At 42.4% G+C, this 23170-nt stretch overlaps 1 protein-coding gene across 5 annotated transcripts in view; it reads right to left on the minus strand.

The window, feature by feature from the left end:
• The window catches only part of SLC4A4 (solute carrier family 4 member 4), a 227988-nt gene that overhangs the window by 150551 nt on the left and 54267 nt on the right, over nucleotides 1–23170 (minus strand). For 3 of the 5 annotated variants that reach the window (XM_042812002.1, XM_042812001.1, XM_042812003.1), the window contains one exon: nucleotides 9376–9449. In XM_042812002.1, the coding sequence (XP_042667936.1) occupies nucleotides 9376–9449 (74 nt within the window). Of the gene's footprint in view, nucleotides 1–9375; nucleotides 9450–22312; nucleotides 22412–23170 lie in introns of those variants that run through there. The other 2 variants (XM_042812004.1, XM_042811999.1) reach the window with 1 other exon arrangement.

Below are 23170 nucleotides of genomic sequence, written 5' to 3' on the forward strand. Positions count from 1 at the left end.
TGGATCCCATCTTCACTGCTAGGATGGAAAAGTTCAAGAGAGGCAATGAACATACACTGAATTATTTAATTAAGCTGTGAACTTGAGCAAAGAGCACATTACGTATTTGTACTACTTCTCAGTATTTAATCATGCACTAAAACAGCGACACGGGGAAGGGAACTGAACTGGGTAGTGGAAGACAGCATGTATCATGCTATCACATGTATCACAGTACCAGAATCATGACACAGTATCAGAATCTTTTGTTATCAGCAAGCTCCTAGATCTTCAGTATCTTCAAAAGGCTGGTTTAATCTTCGTGTGAGATGACCTCTGCAATCTTTAAAAGCTTCCCATATAACAAGACTATAGTTAGCCAGACAGAAAGTGTTCTTAGCCATCTTTCTCAAGTTTGCACTTCTCAGTTTCAAACATATGCTCACTTGCTGCCTGTCAATGACCCAGGCAAAATGCCGCATTCCTAGCAAGACTCAGGAGCCGTTCCAGTGAAGCAGGTTTAAAATGTGTGCTAGCCTCAGAGAACAGGATAGTTCTAAAAGACAGAACTCACATAATTGAATCAGGAAGGTCTAAAACAGGAAGAGAAAAATTAAAAGTAAGGTCTTCATCTGGCTTTTAGACAATTCTACAAAATTCAAAAACAGGAAATTCAGTCCGTCATTGCTAGGAAAGGATCAGAATGTGTGTCTGAAGAAGCCAAGAAGGCACATGCCAATAGCAGCTAAAAGATACCACTATAAATTAATGGACCGACACTGTTTACACATAACAATAAATGTGTTTGGGGCATTACCACTGAGCTTTATATAAGCCATTGCTAGACTCTTACCCACAACCCCGTAAGCTGCTTTTCTTTCTCTCCTCTTTGGAGCTATGAGAGGTTACAGAAGCCACCGAACCTGCCCTGCTGTTATCTGATCTAATCTGGTCAGCATTGCTTGGATTCTACTTAAAGAAAACTTTTCAAAAGCGCAGCTTTGGGGAGCAGAGCAGAGGAAGAGAGTTGTGCTGGGCACGGCTGCTTGCTCTAAGTTTTAGATTAAGCTGTTCAGACACACAGTACTTTCAGATTTTCTGGTATCCACATCAAGAACTGATCACAGTTACTTTAAAAATCGAGTCTCCTTTAGAAATGCCCTGAATTACCATCCAAAAATGGATATATCCAAAACAGCCCTTCTTGCCTGAAAATCTTGGCCTTGTTTTCCCTATTTCCATCTCATTAATCACCAAGTTAATATCTACCTGCAATTAGCCCTATTAAATGAATACAGGCAGGCAGGTTTTAGATCACTGTCCAATATAAATAAGAGCCTTGATTTTCCTAGCTACTGAGCGTATGTACTTAGGTCTTCAGTTGGAAGCCACTGCCATTTTTCCAGGCCACTGACTTCAGAATAAAAACTTCCAATATTCTTCCTCTGATTTTGTAAGCACAGCAAATTACTATAAATTTTTACTGTATCATCATTATTACTATAAATGCTGATGGACACAAGGGTGTCTGAAGCAAAGCCTGTGTTTTCTTAAGAGCCTGAACTACTAGCCATCTTTTGCTGCATCAAGAGTCAATTGTCTGAAGCCTGAGGAACAAACAGTGAAGACAGGGAACAAATCAGCAACCAAAACATGATGCACAACCACAACATGCCAGGCAGAGATCTACCTAGCCAGCATCCCATTTCTTTGGCAAGTGTCAAGCAGCTCAGGGGAAGTCCTTATAAGTTCCCAACACTGCAGTACCACATCATAAGGGAGAACAGCCCCACTGCCAACCATGCCAACCATGATTCCAAGACTGCAGTTGGAATTCAACATAGAGAGGCAACAGCTTATTTTCTGGAAGGCATACTGCAGCTAAGGTTGGGTGTATCAGAAGGCCAAGCTCCTGCCAGCAGGGCATCAGATAGGAAGGAATGTAGCAAAAGCTACATTTACAAAAGGCTTGTTGCTCCTTTCAGGAAGAACTATGGGTTTCTGTCTCTCTTTTCAATCCGGGAAGTTTTCTCTCTTTTCATTTCTAGGGAAGTTCCCACAGAGCTGGGCAACAGGAGTAGAAATACAATCCAAGTGAAAGGAAAGTCTAAGTTGCTAGCATGTGATGTTGCAATGTAAAGATCAACAGACTGAGTGGGTGTGCATTGGCTTATGTGAGAGCCACCACATAATGGAGGAATCTGAAAACGTAGCAAAAGAATAACTGCATGTCAGGGTGAATCACCTCAGCAGCTGGAAAGCAGCCTTTGGTGCTGTCTCTCATGCAGCTCCTACTACATGGCAGCTCCTCTTTACCAACAGTAACAACCCTCAGCAGCCACAGGAAGTGTAACTGGTCCATTCGCAGATGAGAAGCTGAGGCAGGGAATGATCAAATTATTTGCTTGCTGCAGATTCAGAAGATGTCCATAGAAGCAGAATGTAAAACCTAGAGCTGAGTAAACACTGTGGCTGATCCCAAAGATGACCCGCTCAGTATGTAAAGGGAAGCTGTCCCTTCAGTAACTAAAGGGACACAAAAAAAGGGACAGACTCCTTAGCAAGGTCTGTTGCAACAGGACAAGGGGAAATCGTTGCAAACTAAAATGTGAAATTTAGCTTGGTTATAAGGAAAGCCTGACAGGCTGAGGGAGTTGGGCTTGTTCAGCCTGGAGAAGAGAAGGCTGCGGGGTGACCTCATTGCAGCCTATCAATACCTGAAGGGAACCTACACTCAGGAGGGGAGTAAACTCTTCAAAAGGGCTGACAACAGCAGGACTAGGGGAAATGGATCCAGGTTGAGGGAGGGAAGATTTAGGTTGGATGTTAGGGGGAAGTTCTTTATAAGGAGAGTGGTTAGGCCCTGGAACGGGCTGCCCAGGGAGGTTGTGGATGCCCCGTCCTTGGACGTGTTCAAGGCCAGGTTGGACGGGGTCCTGGGCAACCTGATCTGAATGTGTGTGTTTGGTGGCCCTGCTAGGCAGGGGGGTTGGAACTACATGATCCTTGAGGTCCCTTCCAACCCGGGTGATTCTGTGATTCTGTGAAAGCCATTGTCAGAATGGTATAGAATGTATCACTCTGCTGCCAAGTACGTTATATGCAGTACAGAACTTATCCTTGCTTAAAAAAACAAAACAAAACAAAACAAAACCACAATCTTTTCTTTGCAGTGGGTGAAATACATCATATATTGACTCAGCTGCTCTAAAACCATTTTCTGCATTTCTTCTATATGTGCAGATCAATGCTACCTTACGTAAAATCAGTTTATCACCATATGAGCTTTGCAGATTTTCCTCATAGAGCTTTCAGGAGTTCTCAGCACCTTCTCTCACAACCCCAGCATCTTCAAAGCTAACCCTGATCCCTACCAACATATTAAAAGCATTTGTAATAACCAGAAAGATACTTCATGCAACAGTAGGTGAAACAGACACAGGTTGGAAAGTGCCAACAGTAAACATGCTCACAGATTTACTAACATCAGGCTAACTAATGACTCAAGTGATTATCTGAAGGACAACAGAGTTCTGAACAAACCATGTTACGAGTGATTTACATTTCACAGAATTTACAGCATTTATACAATTGACTTAATTAATTCACACACAGAAAAACACCTCCCAAATTTTTCCATAGGGATTTAGTATATTATCAAAAGTACTGGAGCCATAGCACTAGGACCTTGTCATTTTTTACAAAACAGATAAAGGCACGTTTCAGTATCTTGTCAAGTGTCCTGAGAACCAAATTTGGAGAGAACTTCAACTGAAATCTTTCATCCAAACACTTCACAGCTGGGAAAATCCAAACCACTCATCCTGTTTTTACTGTGTGGGGCAGCATTCAGGTTCCCATCTGTGCCTGTTGGTCCCAAGTCATGTCACTTGCTGCACAGAAAGAGAAAAAAAAGGCAGTCCCTAAATCCTCAGCATCTTGCTTTTGCAAAATAAAAGGTTCAACAAAAGCAAGTGTAGAGTCTTACACCTAGGGAGGAATAATTGCATACACCAGTACAGGTTGGGGGATGACCTGCTGGAGAGGAGCTCTGCGGAGAGGGACCTGGGTGTCCTGGTGGACGACAGGTTGGCCATGAGCCAGCAGTGTGCCCTTGTGACCAAAAAGGCCAATGGCATCTTGGGATGCATTAAAAAGTGCGTGGCCAGCAGGTCGAGGGAGGTGATCCTTCCCCTCTGCTCTGCCCTGGTGAGGCCTCATCTGGAGTGCTGCGTCCAGTTCTGGGCTCCCCAGTACAAAAAAGACAGGGATCTCTTGGAAAGAGTCCAGCGGAGGGCCACAAAGATGGTGAAGGGCCTGGAGCATCTCTCCTATGAAGAAAGGCTGAGTGAACTGGGTCTGTTCAGCCTTGAGAAAAGAGGACTGAGAGGGGACCTGATCCAGGTCTATAAATATCTAAGGTGTGGGGGGCAGAATGGCGAGGCTGGACTCTTTTCAGTGGTGAGTGGAAACAGGACAACTGGAAACGGCCGGAAACTGCAGCATAGGAAGTTCCGCACAAATGTGCGCAAGAACTTCTTTACAGTGAGGTGACGGAGCACTGGAACAGGCTGCCCAGGGAGGTGGTGGAGTCTCCTTCTCTGGAGATGTTCAAGACCTGCCTGGATGCCTACCTGTGCGACCTGCTGTAGGGAACCTGCTTTGGCAGGGGGGTTGGACTCGATGATCTCTGCAGGTCCCTTCCAACCCCTACAATTCTGTGATTCTGTAAACTAAATGAAATGCAGCCTACGCTGACTAGCGTAGGTACCAAAGAAAAATAATGAAGTACATTCTGTGCTAGACTTCACATGATCAATTTTTTTTTTTATTGTACTTATTTCAGAAGCAATTAGAAGCTTGAATTGATATGAAACAGGTCTTCTGATTGTTTCTGAAAACAGAGGTGGTCTGTCTATAGTCATAAAAAACTGAGGGTTGCAGTGGGAGAAGAAAAGAAGAAAACAAAGTAAATGGCTAAATGGAACAGCTTTCTCATATCTTCTACCTTCTGTTAATGAAGGTAACGATTTTCACAGCAATCTTTGTTTCTCTTCATTGATCCAACCACCATAGCACAGCTTTCTACCAACAAAGTGTAGTGACACAACAGGGTCAAGAACAGGAAGATGGAAGCGTGGGGAGCAATTAGCAAAAATGGCAAAAGATGTCCCCAGACATTCCCACAAAGTCCCTGTTTTAGGCTATGTATGCAGTAAATCCTATAATGTTAATGAAATCCACAGAACAGTTTTCACTGTAACAGAAGTTCTTCTGGAATTCAGTGCTAAGGTATACTCTCCACGCCATTACTTTGAGAATCCATTGAAAAACAGCACAAAATACTTTACACGAGAGCTAGTCTCTTCTCCTATGGGCCACAGCCAGAGTGCTACCCTGCTTTCAAGTAAGAGAGCTGCCAGACTTGAAATCCTGCATCCTCCACCCCACTGCAAAGGCAGGACGGCAAGCCTGGGGGAAGTTACTTAAGGAGCCAAGAATACCTTATCTCAAAGGATAAGGTGGAGCTTTATTTTTCCCCTGTTGCAAAATTGGTTATTAAGTAATCTCTTTGTGTCACACATACCAGCACTCCTAACAGTGGCATTACAGCAACATGTCGTTACCTTCAAGGAAAGGAACGTGCAGTGCTCAAAATGAATGGGAATGGCTTTCTTGCACAGGAGGTTCAGCTCAGGGCAGTGCCTGCTCTTATTTTCCCCAGCAAAACATAAGTTTCTCATTTTCTTTCATAGTCTGAACAGGACTTCTAGGAGACCCCTCCGTCTCGCCATGTAACATTTCTGGACACTTCTGCAAAACATCACTTATGGACAGCAAAGCAGCTCTGAAAACTAAAACATAATCATTTTATCAATTAACTTTCACGAAAGACAATAGGAAGGGTATATGCAACCAAGTGATTTCTGAATGTCCACAGCTGATATCACCAATAAAATAGAAGAAACATGCACTGTAGGATTAGACTGAGGTGCCACTTTAGAGAAGCATTAAATAATCTCTGGATCTAGGCCAAAAGGACATTCTTTTGCAATGTGTACATGGTTTCTATTGTTAATATTACATTTACTCAGCAAGGGCATGACCAACAACCACCTCAAGCTGAAAATGTCTAAACATATTGCTGACCAGAAATGCCCATTTTCCCCCCCACTCCTTCCTCTTCCCCCACACCACTACATAATCAAATCAGTGAGCGATGTGCTAATCCAGAGCTGTATCTCCATCTGACAGACATAACACAAGGCAATAAGATACCAAAATAATAATAACAGACTGAATTCAGGAGTTGCTTGCTACCTCAGAGCGACAGCGTGCTGTTTTTCTCTTCCATTCTGGAGAGTTAATATGCTCAGGATGATGACTTTCAAAAACTGTCTTCATCTGTTTTAAATCAGGCATATTCAAAAGCAAGAAAACCAGTCAGCTTTCTAAGGGCATTATAACATCTCATCCCCCTCCTCAGCTGCTTTCTAACAAGTTCAAAGAAATAACTTCAAGCAGCCTTCCTAAGAAATTTGATCAAAATTGACTGCTGAATGAAAAAGAAATTATTAGCAGATCAATGAATAAGAAAAAGGCAAACAACTGTGTGATATTTTTCTCCCATGAAAGCAGAAAAAAATAAAAAATTATCAGTAAAAAAAAAATACATTTGGAGATAACTCCATCAGAAGTTACCTTCTACAGAGGATGCAGCCAGTACAATCCTTTCAGAAAAATTCTAACAATATCAATTGACTGAAGTTCTCTCTGCTAGAATGAGCACATTCAGGTCTCTACACATACTGATCTTCTTGAAACTATGTCACTGCATCTCTAAAGCAGAAACCACAGAATGAAAGAAGGACTACGATTGGAAAAGACCTCTAAGATGTATCAAGTTCAACTGTCAATGCACCTCCAACACACCCTTCAGCACCTCATCTGCACTTTTCTTCAACACCTCCAGAGTCAATGACTCCACCACCTCCCTGGGCAGCCTGTGCCAATGCATCACCACTCTTTCCAAGAAGAGAATTTTCCTAGTATCCAAAACAAACCTCCCCTGGTGGGGATCCACCATTATCTCTCGTTCTATTGCTAGTTACCTGGGAGAAGAGGTTGACCCTCATCTCGCCACAACCTCCCTTCAGGCAACTGTAGAGAGCCACAGGGTCTCCCCTGAGCCTGCTCTTCTCCTGACTGAACAACATCAGTTCCCTCAGTCGCTCCTCATAAACTTGTGCTTCAGATCCTTGTTCTACGTCTAGCAAAGAGACTTAAAACAATCTGCACAAAATGCAGGCCAAGGGCCTTCAACCTGACATTTGAATCATTCCATCAGATAAGTGCATACTGTGATTGCACATGGGGTACATCCGTACGTATCAGGTGCACATGCGTTTCTTGTAGCTATATACAAGGCACATACCTGTGTGTGTAAAGGATGAGATATAATTACCGACATGCATTTTCTGAGTTATGGCAAGTAAGTTCTCTTCAAACTGCCAGAGCTTGAATAATTACTTGCACTGTGGTAACACCTCAAATTTGCAAGGCAAGCTCTGGATTTAAGACTGTTCCAGCACAGAAGCAAGGAGCGGCTGAGCAGCAACTCACCAGTCAGATCATATGCACACCCCTCTGCATTGTGACACTGACAGATGCTACAGCATCAGCACCAGCCCTGCCACAGACGGCAGCTTCTTTTGTGATTTAGCTAGGTCATTCACTGAAGCTGGCGAGAATCAAGGCACTGCATTTAGCATGAACAAGGGAATTAGCTGGCTACAGAGCCCAAGTCTCTGCAGATTCAGACAAGCAGCTACAGCTCTCAGAGGTCCACTGTGTGCAATCAGAAATACTTAGTATTTTTTTCCACCTCCTCTTTCCCTTACCCCAGTGAGATGAAGAGCAGCTGGTCTGTTAGCCCAAGAAAATCAAATGATAAGCTCTTCTCTGAAACACGGAGACAAATGTGCTACGTTACTTAAAACATCAGCCATGACCTTTTTCACAAATGGTCTTTGTCACGGACTGTTAAGATGGACATTCAAGTACCACTCTTCTCAAATAAAAATCTCTATCATACTCCTTGTGTATCACATATGGGTGATACACACCATCAGAGCACGTGGCAACACTTAAGACATTACATTACAAGAAACATTTCCCCTCCTCCTCCCAAAAGTTTCTGCTTTGGAGTGCCAAAGTATCAATTATTCTAGAAGCAAAAATCTAATAGAAAAACCCTGTCATTCCAACCCTGCAGACAGCAAATGGACTAATTAAACTCAACATGGTGATTCATAGCTACTGGGCACAGATGAATTCATACTAGGGGGGGGGGCCCCCCCCCCCAAGTACAGGTATTTTCATGGCAATGACTGGTCTTGCTGCAAATGTTCTAGAATCAATCAATTTTGCAGACAGTTTTCCTTCACACTGCTCAATCCACTGATGTCCGCTACTGGTATTAATGACATGAAACCGTATACCTTTCAAAACATTTTAAAGGAAAGCCATTGGTCGCAGTTTACAAATAAACTAGATTAAAACTACAGATCCAGGTCAAAAGGGGAAGGGCAACATTGTGAGGCAGAACGCTGGCTTCATTTCCTTTCTAGCTAGAATACAGTCCATGGTTTGTTCCTCCTCTTTCCCTATTAGCTTATCAAATACCCTGTCAACTGATTGTCGTAAAACAAGGAAAGGAGAATTTGCTGCAAATAACTCATTCTTATCAGCTTCAAAAATTTTCCGTAGCCAATCTTAAAAACTTAAACTTTAAGCTCCTTTCTCCTTTCACATCTCACAATGTTTTCAGTCAGAGGGAAAATTAAAACACTTTCAAAATCTACTCTTTTCCTGAAAGGTAAGGAAACATTTTGCTCTCTTGGAAATTTCTCTTCCAGGGAAAACTCTTCAAAAGACAAAAGAATAACCCAGGAAAACACCCTCCATGCCCACCCCCAACAGTTGGTACAAATCCTGCCGTTCTTTTCACGCCGCAAAACCTGTTACTGCATTCCAGCCCTCCGAGGTGCAGTGGGGATATGCAAGCATTGCCAAAACTCATGTAGAAGAAACAAATAGCCTGTGCTGCACGGTCACTATGCAAGAGACAGTGAATGGGATTTTGTGTAAAAATTAAAGTGCAAATGTGAACCAGGAGCATACACTAACTTTCACTCTTGAACTGAAAAAGACAATGTATTTTAAATTTTAAAAGTCAGTTTGACCCTGAGTAAGCTTAATGGTGTTTTGGCCAATTTTAGGATTAATACTCAGTCAAAACAAGAACGTCCATTTTCTCTACTACCTATCTGGCAATTTTATATACAAATAAGAATTGGAAGAACAATGAATCCCCAGCAGTCCAAGGTCTCTTACCTTCCACTTCTTCTTCATCACATACATGTTTAAGGAAGGAAGCCCCTCTATCCAGTACTGCCTCGTCCTCCATCCTATAGTAATAAAAAAGAAAAAAGGAATGCTCAGACTTCTCCTGGAGCGAGCTATTTGAACCAGCCCAAGTCCTGGGCAGGTTAACTTGTAAGTTGTTGTTCATGTTACTGTGGGGACTCCCGTTCTCCTTCCAGTGCCTGCCGTTCCTTCATAGAGCTTCTTTCAAATGGCGTTTGGTATAAGCTGGCCTCGCGTCGCTCGAGTTCTAACCTTGAGAGGACATCAGTGGTGACAGGTGTAAGAAAGGTAATCCCGGTTAGAAGTCTTTGTGGGTTTTTTTCTGTTTCTTTTTTTCTTTCCTTTTTTCCTCCTTTTTTCTTTTTTTTTTTTTTTTTTTTTTTTCTTCCCTAACTAGGACATACACACACTCAGGCAAGTTTGAGACTGTCTATGCAAGAGCCAAGAGCTTGTGGAATTCCAGTTCCCCTTTCAAGTTCTTCTGAAGGATGTTGGCTGCAGCACACATACTATACACAGACATACGCACGGGTTCGAATGCACAGTGGGAGACTCGGCTTCAGCCAGCCTCTTAATACCAGCAAAGCACACTTGTCTGTCGAGAGGCAAGCTTTGTGTCACATGTTGGCCTTACAGAAATCTGACATACGGGGATTATCCAGAGACCAAGCTCCAGTAAGTCAGGCCATCACAGCAGTCATTTATGTGTGTCACCCATTCATTCATCTATTTGGAGACTGATTTCAGCAGTTGCTCTCCTTCCCCTTCCATCTCTCTCCACCTCTTATCAGCTCCTCTTTACAGAAAAGGCTCCTAATTCTATACTGCTGTTGTGAAGTCCTCTGGGACACTGCCCAGACACACTTACTGCTATATTTCATGCACAAAATAAAGAGCCTGAATGCTTTTCAATGGTTCATTTGCAAGCTCGCTTCTGAAAACAAACACAAAAATGACAAAATAACAAAGAAAACATTTCTAGTTGTATTAAATAATCTACTTGCATATCACTTGGAAGCTGAACATACACTGCTAGACAATGAGCTGTGCAAATTTTCTATTCTTAAAAGAAGGGGAGAGAGTTTGTAACTTGTTTTCCTACCACTGGTAAGAAATAGGTATATATGCATAATAATCAAAAACCATTACCTTTTATTCATATTTCCTGGATGGAACAGAGCTAAGCCTGGTACACAAAAAAAAACAAACTCTTCCAAACTTCTTCACATCTATATGACTTTCACTTGTGATCCCACAGGATGTTCCAAATGCGGTATTAACAAATACTCAAAGGGATCTGTAGAGGCACAGTCAGATTCAGGACAGTATAAAAACTGAACAAAAACAGGGCAAGCAAATTGTTTTAGGATATCTACTTTGCAACAGCATGCCCATGTCTACCTAAACAGAGAAATGTTTGGCTAGAAAATCACCAGAGCTCTCTGTTTCTAGAAGCAGTAGTTCGGCAGCAGCCCTTTCATCTTCGCTATCATGTCCCCCACCTCAAGTACCTGTACTAACACAGCTGTCAGCCTCCTCTCCAGTTTGCAGGCTGCAGCTCAACTCATGTGAGCAAATCCAGATGTTTTGCAGATGAGGAAAAAAAAAAAAGCGAAACAAATCAGATTCAAAAAACAGTATCTAAACTTATGAAAACACATATTCTTCATTCGCATTACCGGATGGCAGCAAATAATACGGCACCATACCTAGAAAGGAACATGAGCCTCAGATCCTGACTGATTTCAGACAGTACCAAAAGCTATCATTTTACAAGTAGTTGTTACTCTTCATTAAGGGGTAGAATATGCTTCTTACCAACACAACACACAGCCATGACACAGAAGCCTACCCTGAAAGCTCAAGTTCTTCATTAAATCCTTCAGTATCATTAATGCTGCTCTTGCCTGCATGCAACTGTTGTGTAGGCATACCACAATTACTTTTTTTTTTTTTTTCCTCCAAGAGCAGCACAGTAGCTACTTGCTATAAACACAGCTGAAAACATCTGGAACAGAGGGGTTGAGTTTCCAAATCAAACAAGCCACACACACTTTATTGCTCTGCAAAGTTCTTGCATCTTCACTTGCAACATGCTCCAGCACTTACTCCATTCCCTGAGCACTAACACGTGCATGCATGCAACCACACCTGCACAGCCTGCAGCCTCTGCCCAATGCCTGTTTCCAGCACAGCTTCTCCATACAAACTTTGGCAGCATCAAACCAAGTACGTGACAGCTGAAAGCAAAGTCACACTTTGGGAGAGAGGAAGGGAACAGGGAAAAACAAGGTTGGGGTTAGTTTCTGGTGCATTCAATTACAGTGTTGATCCCACATTTCTATCCACCCCAACCACTGGCACCCCTGCTCCCCCAGCCTAGTTCATCACAGAGATGCCCTTTCTAGCTCACAGAGGGTTCAAAAACTGCTGACGACACATCGCAAGCTCAGTGCTTTCTCTGAAACGTGCACAGTGCAGATCCAAAGCAGCTAGGGGGTTTAGAGGGCCAGGAATAGAGCTTGGGTTGCCTTGGCGCAGCGCCCCGTCTCTAATCCGCGGGAGTTTAGGGATTAGGCTCCCAAGCGCCACCTCCCCTGACTTGGTCTTTTCTGCCCTTCTCAGATTACTGAGAGATTTCTTCCAGCCAAAATCTAGCAAGAAACATCCTTTATGAATGCATAAAGGCAAGAGCAGGGGGGGAAGGGTGAATATTTAAAATAACATAGAACAAGAGTCGCAGAAATTTAAAAAGGCACATGAAAGAGCAAAACATCTTTGCTTAGGTCTTTAGGGGCAGAGCTCTAGAAGTGACGTGCTGCCATAAGAAATCTTACTTTCCATCCTATGGAAAGAGACACTGGATACAAGTGAGAAAGGGCAGAAATGTTTTTAGGACCTCTGACCAGAAATGTGCCTTATTAGTCAGATGCTTGGCTCCTTTGAGTAAGGTAGAAAGATGGGACTTTCAGACACTTTCTATCTAGATCGACATCCTCATTACTGCTGCTGCAAGGTTTTGAAAACAAATCCGAAAAAGTAATTGAAAATAATGGTTTTCTATTTTCAGAGTCCAGATCTGAGAAAGTCATGTACTCCGACATTATATATTTGAGTGAAAAAGTAAGAGCTGCCTGAGTAATTGGCCTCTCTGGGCGCCTAATTAGATCAATACCAAGCATTTTTAGAAATGACTCTACACATCAATAGGACTTTAATGTAAGTCTCACATAGCCTATCCAACACAGCACGCAATCGAAAACCAAATTTGCAGGCTCACAGAAATAGTCTGCCAGACAAAGAAAATAACAAGAGCAATTTAATACTAACAGGTGTCCCAGAATTTGGGATCTAGAGAAAAGTCAGGATAAGGTGGGCAAAAGTGGAAGAAATTAAGCAACACCAAAGTAGAAAAGATGCAAAGCCTCATCTCCAGCTCTTCCACAAGGAGCAGAGAACTCATAAGAAATGAGAAAGTACGTAGGCCTCTCAGCATACTCATGATCCAGAATTACTTTTGTGATGAAAGCTTTGCAGATACTCAACACCAGTAAAGTGAACCCGATTTAGGTTCAAAATGAAATGGCTGTGGTTCAAGACCAAATTATGTAAGTCTGGTGCTTGCTTTTCACCTACCACACAATTCCTCGATGCCTTCCCTTCGGCTATGCTTATCTTACAGTCTCTGTTTTTGTCATCACAGTACAAACCTGTCCTGCAGGTCCCCTTGTTTTAGCAGCAAACACTTGCAACACACCTTCAAAGTAACTTGCAAAGTGTAACGTAGCAAGTAACCTTAGCTTTATTGTCCCCCAGCCGTTACTGAGAGATAACTTTGCCTTATTTGCATAGACGTAGCAAGGCTCAGGGTTTATTTTGAGATCGTTATGTGAAAGTTACCACACACTTGAAAGGGAAAAAAAATAAATAATCCAGTGACTCTACTTTGTGTTTTTCCAAAACTTCTCATATTTTAGGTGTACTCAACAGAATTCACTGACCAGTTTACAATTGTAAAAGGTCTTTAAAACTAACAAACAAAAAAGACAAAAATCAAACTCAAGATCATCTGATTAAGTTTGCTCCTGCATGAAAACCTATGTTTGGGAGACATAGGGAGACAGACCTCCAGAAAGGATCCTTACAGTGCACGGAAGCTTTCAGGATGCAGAAGACTTCACTTTCACTCACACTTGAGGCTACAATGGAAAGCGGAGCCTTCTCCAGCGGGTACCCGCAGAAAACCCTCTTTTCTCCCCAAAGCCGAGAGGTAAGCAGATGGGGTGCTGCCACCTATTGGCCACACAGCCTTAGCACAGCAGCGGCGTCTGGAGAGTGCGAGGACAGAGACGAGCCGGGCAGCCAGCAACGCCTTCCCCCCGACATCCAGCAAGGCCCCTCAGAGCTTTCCGATCTGTGCCACGGGAAGAGAAAAAATCAGGTTTGGCTTCAAGAAAGCACTAGCTGTTGTGTGGCGGTGCAACTCACCCGAGTGAATAAATATGTAACGAAACTCAAGTGAAACATGAGTGTTATTTCTTGCTGATAAGCTTTCACGATCTAACCCATTTCAAACTCATTTGCAACCAGGAAGGAACTCCAGCAAACTCTGGACTGAACAAAGCAAAAAACGATCCAGCTCTCTAACTGCAACAGAGAGCAAAGCTCACGTGAAAGTCCCATTTTAAGAGCAATCCTTTTGCAACAAGACAGGGTGCAGAGCTTGTAAAGGGCTTGAGGAAGGAGGAAGGACGTAACATTGGGTCACACAGCAGTGTTGCTCAGAACCATGCCTTGCTAGCACTACAGCTCCTGCTCCTTGTCACAGCTCACACAGATGTGCAGAAGCTGCATCCATCCATCTGTGGGAAAGGCGAGGGAGACAGGAGCATGCACAGATGTCTCCACCTGCTTCTCAGGGCCTGCTGTCATTTAACTGCCATGACTTTTTCCCCAAGAAACAGTCACCCATATAGAGGAGTGGGAACACTATGGCTGGTGACAGTCTCGGGGAGAAGACAAAAAAAGACAAAACCGAGTATACAGCAGATATTGCTGGCTAAGTTGTTTAGCAGGTCATACAATTCAGCATGTATTATGTCTGAATCTGCACACACGCCACCATCCCCCCACGCCTTTTACTTAACAAGCACAGCAGAGAGATTCTGTCCATCACACAATTCATTTTGCCGCTTAAGAGCTAATAAAAGGTAACCTGCAGCTGAGGAGCCTCTGTAGCTCGCCAGCAGAACAGACACCTGGCTTTGACAGCTTGATCTGTTTGGACACTCCAGCAGCCACTACATAAAGGACTCCTGCACCTCTCAACTCCTCAGTGTTGCTAGGAGCAAACACAGCGACCCATGTACACATACCCATAGGCTGCCTTTTTGCTACTAGTTATCACCTCTGGAGCTCTGAAAAGCAACATAATGCAGCTCATAAGCAGCAGCTCCAGGTACCTAAGGAGAGGGAAAAGCCCCCTGTGGCTTCCCTCTCAGTGCCAAGCAGAGCCTTCCCAAGCCACTGAAGTTAGGTGCCAAGTGAGCATGCAGACATGTATCTTGGAGATCATGAGACAATAAGCTAAACGTGTTTCTTCCATCAACAGGCTGAGGAGAGACGGAGATACCATTTTACCTTCTCTGAAACCTGTGAGGCATGCAGCTACTGCAATGACTGGTCAAGAGAATAGGAAACCAGGAAGGACACTTGGTCTCAAGTGCTTCTCCCACAGTCCATAAGTAAATGGCTGAGTAAACATCTAATATGAGAAAATCCTCTTTAGATGCTAGGTGCATTTTGTTTTTCTCAAAAACTTGCATATGTGTTCCAGCACTCAGAAAAATGAGCCTCTGGCTGTCCTCAGCATGGTCTGGTTGATGCACTTAGAGAACAGATTGACGTATTTACCTGATGCATTTCCCTTTGTCAGTTCTAGAACAGTATTTGTTCCCATGCAATCTCAGCAAAAGCTAGCACCCACCAGCAGAATAGAAGCTCCCTTCTTCTGCAGAAAGAACTTGTGCTACAGTACTTTTAAATCCAAAACCAAACCCAGCTTATTTTAAAACTACTCTTGACAGCCAACAGGAACTGATGCCCCAGATGACTGCTTTGCACAGTGCCATCAGGTGGAACAGATGCAGAAAGACCCATCTCACCTCTTCCCTCTCCAGCAGGCTTGTCTGAATGGAGAATGTCATTTCCTCTCTCCATGGCACTGCTAATCATCTCCTGTGCAGAACCACAAGATAAAACACATCATCTGCAAGACTAAAATCTAGGAATGCATGCAAGGTACTAAATTATCCTTTTTTTTTTTTTCCTAGTGATGGAGGACACACATGAAAAGGCTGGAACATACAACTCAAGGAGGCACAGGCTGTTTTCATCTGTGCTTTCCTGCTAGCAGCACTGAACTGTTTCCTCACTCCAACAAACTGCCAGCATGCACTGGACCACAAGACATGTGACATACTTGCCAATTATTTTTGCTGTAATAAGATGAGGAGGAATTACACAATAAGAAAGTTCTGTGAGTTTATCATCTTACTACCAGCTTGCAAACAAATGCACAATCTGAATTACTTGCCCTTTCAAAGGGTGAATGAAAATTCAGAATTTTGCTGCTGCTCTCCAACACGTCAGAGACACACGCCTCTCATTTCTGGACATAAAAGAGCACTTGCTAAACGGGAAAAGGCAGAGCAAAGTACAAGGTAAGCATGCTCCTCAACAGCCAACATAAATCTCTGCAGCTAGGCTCCTTGCCTCCCTTTCACTCAAGGTCCCCTCACAGAAGTCCACCCAGGTCAGACTACACATATATATATGTATATATATGTATATATACGCACACACATACATATATACATATGTGTATGTATGTATATGTGTATATATATGTATATATATATATACACACATAGTCTATAGTCACATATATATATATGTGTATGACTAGATGGTGTGTTCTGGGAATAGTCTACTGAGCCAAGCCAGCAGGATTTCAAACAGCACACAAAAACCTGGCCAGACGGGCAAACCTCCACTGTCACTGATATAGCTTTGTACAGCAGTAGCACACATCCTGCACCCATCAGTTTACTAATACACTTTTGCATCAAGACCACTTTTCACGCTGCTATTTCACACTTTTTCTTCTGTTTTTTAAACCACTTTCATGCTCAGTCTGTTCCTAAAAGTGTCATTTAAATGGACGCTTTTCCTTGGTGCTTCTTTATCCCTCTAAAAACTCACTGTTCAGGGATCACCTCCCCATCAGCATTCCAGCTGATGGATGTGCAGGTAGCCATTTACCTTTACACTGCTGCCCATTCATTCAGTTCAAGTATTTTCCCAGTCAGTATTCTTGTCAGTTGGTTGGGAGGGCATAGCAAAAAACGCCCTGGCAGGATTGATATAGAATATGATATGCAATATGAAATGGAAGCTTTTTCTTTCCAATTCTCTCATAACCTCAATGTGAAAAGTACTTTCCTCTGCACAAACAAAAAAAGTAGTGTTGTCAAAATACAGGGAAATACAAAGTTGGGGGAGGAAGGAGGGAGGGAAGGAATTGGCACTGGATCTTAAGTAGGAGCTGAAGTAGCTGAGTAGTAGCAGCTGAAACCATTGTTTCACTCTGTTTAGATTGCTTACCGTAAAATGACACAATTCTAAAAACTAAGCAAGTCAGCTCCCTGTTTGTTTTCATTTCCTTTTTTCATAGGAACTCAGAGATCGGTAACTTGAGATAAAGGCAACAAGAAGTCCACATTTCATCCCATCATACCTTTTCAGTGGTAGCACCTCAGCTACAGCCCTCCCTCCAGCTAGACCAGGGGAACCTCTGACAACAGATGTGCTGGTTCTGAAGATCTTCTAGGTACATTAGCTACATTTAATGCAGCAGGAACCAAGAAAGGGTAATGACACTCTTTGAAAGGAATTCAGGAATGTTCTTACACAGGAGCTTTACTGCTCCAAGACACCCTGCAGGGCCTGACTGGGTTTTTCTGCCATTTTTTTACCATGATAATGTTATGCCGTCCTGTAGTTCTGTTACTTTTTTTTGCCTTACAGACAATTGCCTGACTATGTTTTACCTGTCTAATTGGTTAACCCTAATTTTTGCTTGTCTGTTGCCCATATTAATAACAAATGTTCGGTTTTGGCCAGTGAAAGTTCCTAACTCCCTCACCTGTTTCATATCATTTACAAGGGAGGTTCAAAAATCTTAGTTGTTCAGAAGTGAGAAGTGGAAGTCCTTAAAGTAAGGACTAAGCAAGAAGACCAACATGCCAAGATGACCTCAAGCCACACTACAAGCTTTTGCCCCGCTTAAAGAAAATTAGGCAGCGTGTACAGGACATTTATAACTCAGGGCATGACTTTAGGCTCAGGAAATCTGCTCAGACAAAACTGCTACAGTGGGCTGATTTATGACAATGCGTTCATGTACTCCTCAACTGAAACAGTCTCTCTTGAAAACTAATCCTGTTTCATAGAGCAGTTGCTCTTTGTTCAAGCCTGATGTAAGAGCTCCTTGAAAGTGGTGTATTGTGACATAAGACTAGGTATGATGGACTAAGAGCTGCCTGCAACATCATTAGCATGTATTTTACATCAGCTCAGCACTCAAGTCTAAAATAGATGCAGACTTTAAAAGCACATACTAGACAGGGCATTTGTATACACCCATATATAAATTGACACAGATCTATAAACCTGAACAAGGAAATGACAACCGCGGGAATTTTTTTCCTGCACTGCTGAATACAAAATACGGATAGCACAGATCTGACATAGGGCTTTCTACCTATAGACAAGGATATTAAAAGCAAGTCTCTCAATCTTGCCAGGCTGACTCTGAAATAAATTGTTATCTGAAATGGGAGTTCCTAGGTTTACGTCCATTTCCCATTCAGCAAAAGAACAGGCAGTGTGTACAATGTGGGGTGGAGCAGCACACCAAGTGGCACCATTAATTCAGATGAGGTTTTCTCCAGGGAAAACAATCAAGTATTTTCAGTTGCAGCTTCGCAGCAAGCAGCTACTGCACTTGTCTCCTCCCATGTGACTATTTTGGAGGAAAGCCTCTATTCCATAGAAAAAAAAGAAAAAAAAAGCCTCTAATACACAATGCATTAGACTATCTTCTACCTTAATTTTGCTTCTGTAACTACAGTTTAGAGCTTTTCAAGCCCTGTATTTTCAAATTCACAACTACTAGAGCTGCACATTTCCTTCCCCATCACCTCCCCAGGCACCTCTGAGGTGCTTAAGTCACTCTCAAAGCATCATAAACTTTAGGTCCCAACACTAACATCAGGCTTGAGACATGCCAGCTTTCTGCTGCTAGGAGGATGGATAACATCTGATCCAGCAGAAAGCTTGACTGGCAGAGGCAGCCCCTACCAGGCAGAAAGCCTGGTTGTATAAAATGTTTTGGACACGTCTGAAGCAGCCAAGAGAGTTAATGTGCATTCAGCACTTCACATAGTGCAGGCACAGCATTTCTCATCCAATACTCAGCATGCCGAAGCGATAAAAGCTTTCATGATATGCTGGTCTCAAAAACATAAAGCAGCACAAAGGGTATTTTGAACATGGATGATTTCAGCAATCTCCTTCAATCCCCTTCAGTGGCACAACAGCGTAGAACCATATTCAGCAGCAGGAGCTTCTTCAACTGTGCTCATAAGTGGCATCTTCATGTAACCTTTAACCAGTTACTGAATGACAGTCTCTGAAAGAACAAGTGATTTCTACAAATCGGACAACAGTTTCCCCAAAGTGAAGGATGTGGTAACGTTTGAGATCACATCAAAAAGAGTGTGGTGACAGCATACGTACAAAACTAAGATAAGGCAAAGTCACCACGTCTGAATGTCGGTGTAAGTACAACGCAGACAGAGGAAAGAAAAACTCTCCAAAAATATTACCCAAGCAAAGCAAAATAGGGTGGTGTTCAGTGACCAAAATACTTCAAGCCAATCTCATCTTCATTTGAGTGACAACTGTCTGTCCAGAGGAGTTTATAGAGACTCTTCCTTAGGGAACATGAGAAAGTCTCTCCTGAAAGCCAACATTCACCTCATTCTCAGCACAAGCGTAAGACACTGTCTTCATAAAGTCAATCAAAAGTAATGCAGATTTGATAGGTAGAAACGCAAACAGACAAATCTCAAGCTAAATGCCCTTTCTTCCACTACCACTTGAAGGTAAAACACTGTACAAATTTGCTGAAGAAACGTTTCTAGAGATAAGAGGACAGCAAAGCAAAACCAAGTTATTTTATAGCTGTTTGGGAAGAAACTGAAATAAAGAATTTCCTCACTTCCACCAATTTAAGCTTCAACCAGAATGACAAAAATAATAATACTAATAATTATTATTAATAATAATAATCACAGCCCAAAGCATCATGAACCCAGGGAGCCATTCTGTGTTTCAACAGCATCAAGTATTTACCAAATACTCAATTTGCTAACATAAGCCCCAGAACCCAAAGGCTGCAGGTCCATGATGAATGGCACCCGTGGGAATGACCCAGCAGAAGCAGGTCTGCAACTGACGGTTCCTCTCTGTATCACCACATCAGATGTGCGCTCTTCTTCAAGAAAAGCAGCCTAACATGCCTTCAGGAGTTATGCTCAGACAGAGTTAAATGCATTTGATCCCTGGCTATTGCTAACCCGTCTTACACACACACGCAGCAAAATCTTTGGGATACTCTACATTTCACATCATTTTATCAGTGGGACGTGTACATGCACGATTTTGCCAGTATGCCAAGAAAAAATAACTGGCATGGAGCTCCAAAGGCTGCTGGGATACAACAGACCAGGGATTACAGTCCAGGGGAAACTCGCTGCCAAGTGCCTCATCCACACATTCACTCCTTTGACTGTTCCTGCAAAGAAAGCAAAAGAGTTCATGCACTTTTCAAAGATCCCTGCAGGGGAACAGAGTGAGCAAGCCACTGACGTTAAGGAATGCTCCTTGTCCTCCTACATGCCTAGCTGATATAGTGCTGAAGAGATACCCTGTGTAGTGATCCACAACCTTGACTTCCAGGAGTGGTACCAGCCAGGAACATACCCAGTCCAATCTTTAATCTTGGACCTGCGGACTATCAATCAGCCAGCAAGAGTTTGCCCCAGACCACGCAGGGGCATGACTGCATTTCTGCTGCGTTAGTCAGCAAAGCCATACAGGTCTTTTGCCACTGGGATAGGAGGAACATGATGGAGCATAAAGGCAGAGCAGTGTAAGCAGACAATACATGATCCCGCATAAAGGCAATCCATTTAAAAACGGTAAACTCACTTTACCAGCAATATGAGTTTGCTTCACGGGAGAGTAATATTCTTAACTTGGTTCTAAGTGCCCTAAAGCTGGATTTACTGCATCCTCCAACCACAGCCAAGAGAGCATAACTGAACTGCTGAGCAGGCAACAACCAAGTTTTAACAAGACTGTCCTCTAGATGACATCCATTTAAGGGCAGCCCAAAATAGACTTACTCATGTCAGCTTAAAACAATAACCCAGAGCAGAAAAGTTGCTTCTTGCCAGAAAGTGTTCATGGCTACATCTTATGAACTTCTTTCTAGTGAACGCTGCCACAGAACAGCCACTTGCAGAAAAAGACTGCTTAAAGCAGTGATGCTGATGAGCAGCACCAACGTAGAAGGTCCTGCGTCCTCTCATATAAACAAAGTAATCATCAACAAGCTTGTTCAGAACAGGATTTCTGGAAGGGAAAAATGCAACTCTAGCATAGGTATTTTTTTTCAGGCAAGGTCTGAAAATCCTCAACCACTCTAGAAATGAACATTGAAAAAAAATATTTTTCCCTGGAAAGACAGCACTTAAAAATTAAGACCATTTGTATGTTCCTTTATCAAAAGAAGGCTGTTCACATGATGCAGGCTGTTGCAGCATTTTTACAGCCACTCAAGCAGGTTTGTCACTGTAATGACCTCCTCTCACTATGTATCAGAGGCCAAACCCTTTTGACTTCACTATTATGACAGGGTTACTACCAGTCCATATTTACAGACTTCTCAAGCAAGCCTAAAACACCCTCTTCAGAAAGGAAAGATTTCTCCAGTTCCCACACAACTTCAGTCCTTTCAATAAGGCTTTGAAGCCATGACAGCTTACCATGAGCAAGCCATTTAAAGAAATATCATAGAGCTCCCTTATTCTCTTTCCTCTTCCTAACCTCTGTAAAATAAGAGCGCCTACTTCCACTTCACAAACTGAAAGCATCTTAAAGAGCCACAATTGATGCTAATACACTATGTGTTATATACAGCCTACAAGAAAACATGCAGGTTGATTTTACATACGGCATCACAATTAGCAAGTGGTTCACGGGAGACTTAGGGTTACAAAGGTAACAGGCCAGGAATTCATGGCAAGAATTCATCTGTGAGCAAACTGGACCAGGCTCATGTGCTCGTGTTGATCAGCCAGTCCTCTTTCATCCTCTTTCCACATCCATCTATCTACAAAAACTAAAGGCAAATATCCTTTGTCAAAAAACTCTGGGTTAAAAAAAAAAAAAAATTAAAAAAGGCCTGAAATGATCATTTTGCTTTGGGGACTTATATAAAAACATAGTGAGATATGGCAATTCTCATATCCTTTTTTTTTAAGAGGGCAGGGCCACCTTACTGGTCACCAACTTAAAAAAAAAAAAAAAAAAAAAAAAAAAGAAAAAAAGCAGTTCTGCAGCTCAGAGTATCAGGTATAGCCACAAAGAGAGACAGGGATTGAGAGGGCAACAAAGCACTTGCATGGTCAGCAGCTGTGCAGCACAAGCTGCCCAACCCAATCAGCTTTCCAGAGCAGTTTGGGTTTGTCCCTGTACTTACACAAGTTCATACCTACAAACCTTGCTGGTCATCTTCAGCTGGAAATCTTCATTTCAGAAGAATGTAAAACTGCCTAACTCCTGCTCATTTTCAGAGTTGAGATGCAAAGCTGCCTTTTAGTCTTCCAATATCTTGGAGACACTTAGTAACAAAGAACTGCTTTATGCTCAGCAGCTAATTGGAATATGACTGTTTAAAGGTAAAAGGAAAATAGACTATAATACTAATGGTGCAGATAACTGGGAATTATCTTGCATTTTTTATTGCTCTCTTAAGTGAAACGAGTGGTCCGGGAACAGAGCCAGAGAAGTTGGGCTGATACCACAGTTCACGACTTCATACACAATCCTGAGAACTTCAAACTATGGGTCATAGCCAGAACAGCAGTGATCTCTTCCTCAAAAACACTGGGTACCTTTACCGAGTTACCAGGCAAAAATACAAAGTTATTTTAAGTCAAGGCATCACCATACTAGGACTACTTACCACAAAGATGTCTTGTTCAGAATTTAGGATTAAAGAGACAGAAATATATTTAAGAAAGACAGCTTCATTTGTAGAAAATTAATTACATGAACTTACGATGTTCAGGGAAGTTTCTATGCACATGCTGCAGTACAGGCTCAGAAGACATTTAGGTTATTCACCAGGAGGTAAATTTTGAGCATGATGAGCATAAGATGATTTTGTAAAGGTTTGTGTTGTTTGTTGGGTTTTTTTCAATATAAACTGTGTACCTAATCTTTAGTGAATTGCACTGTCTCTAAGCTCCTCTAGTTTGATCTTTAGGTAGAGTAATTATTTTAAAAGCTGGAGACAGTTTTAGTGTCTGGAGAAGATTCTGACATTAAGACATAGCTGGGATTTCCA

The sequence above is a fragment of the Centrocercus urophasianus genome, unplaced genomic scaffold (assembly GCF_019232065.1).
Source record: "Centrocercus urophasianus isolate 14NV4802_14NV808 unplaced genomic scaffold, USGS_Curo_1.0 seq_13, whole genome shotgun sequence".
In the NCBI taxonomy this organism is placed as follows: Eukaryota; Metazoa; Chordata; class Aves; order Galliformes; family Phasianidae; genus Centrocercus; species Centrocercus urophasianus.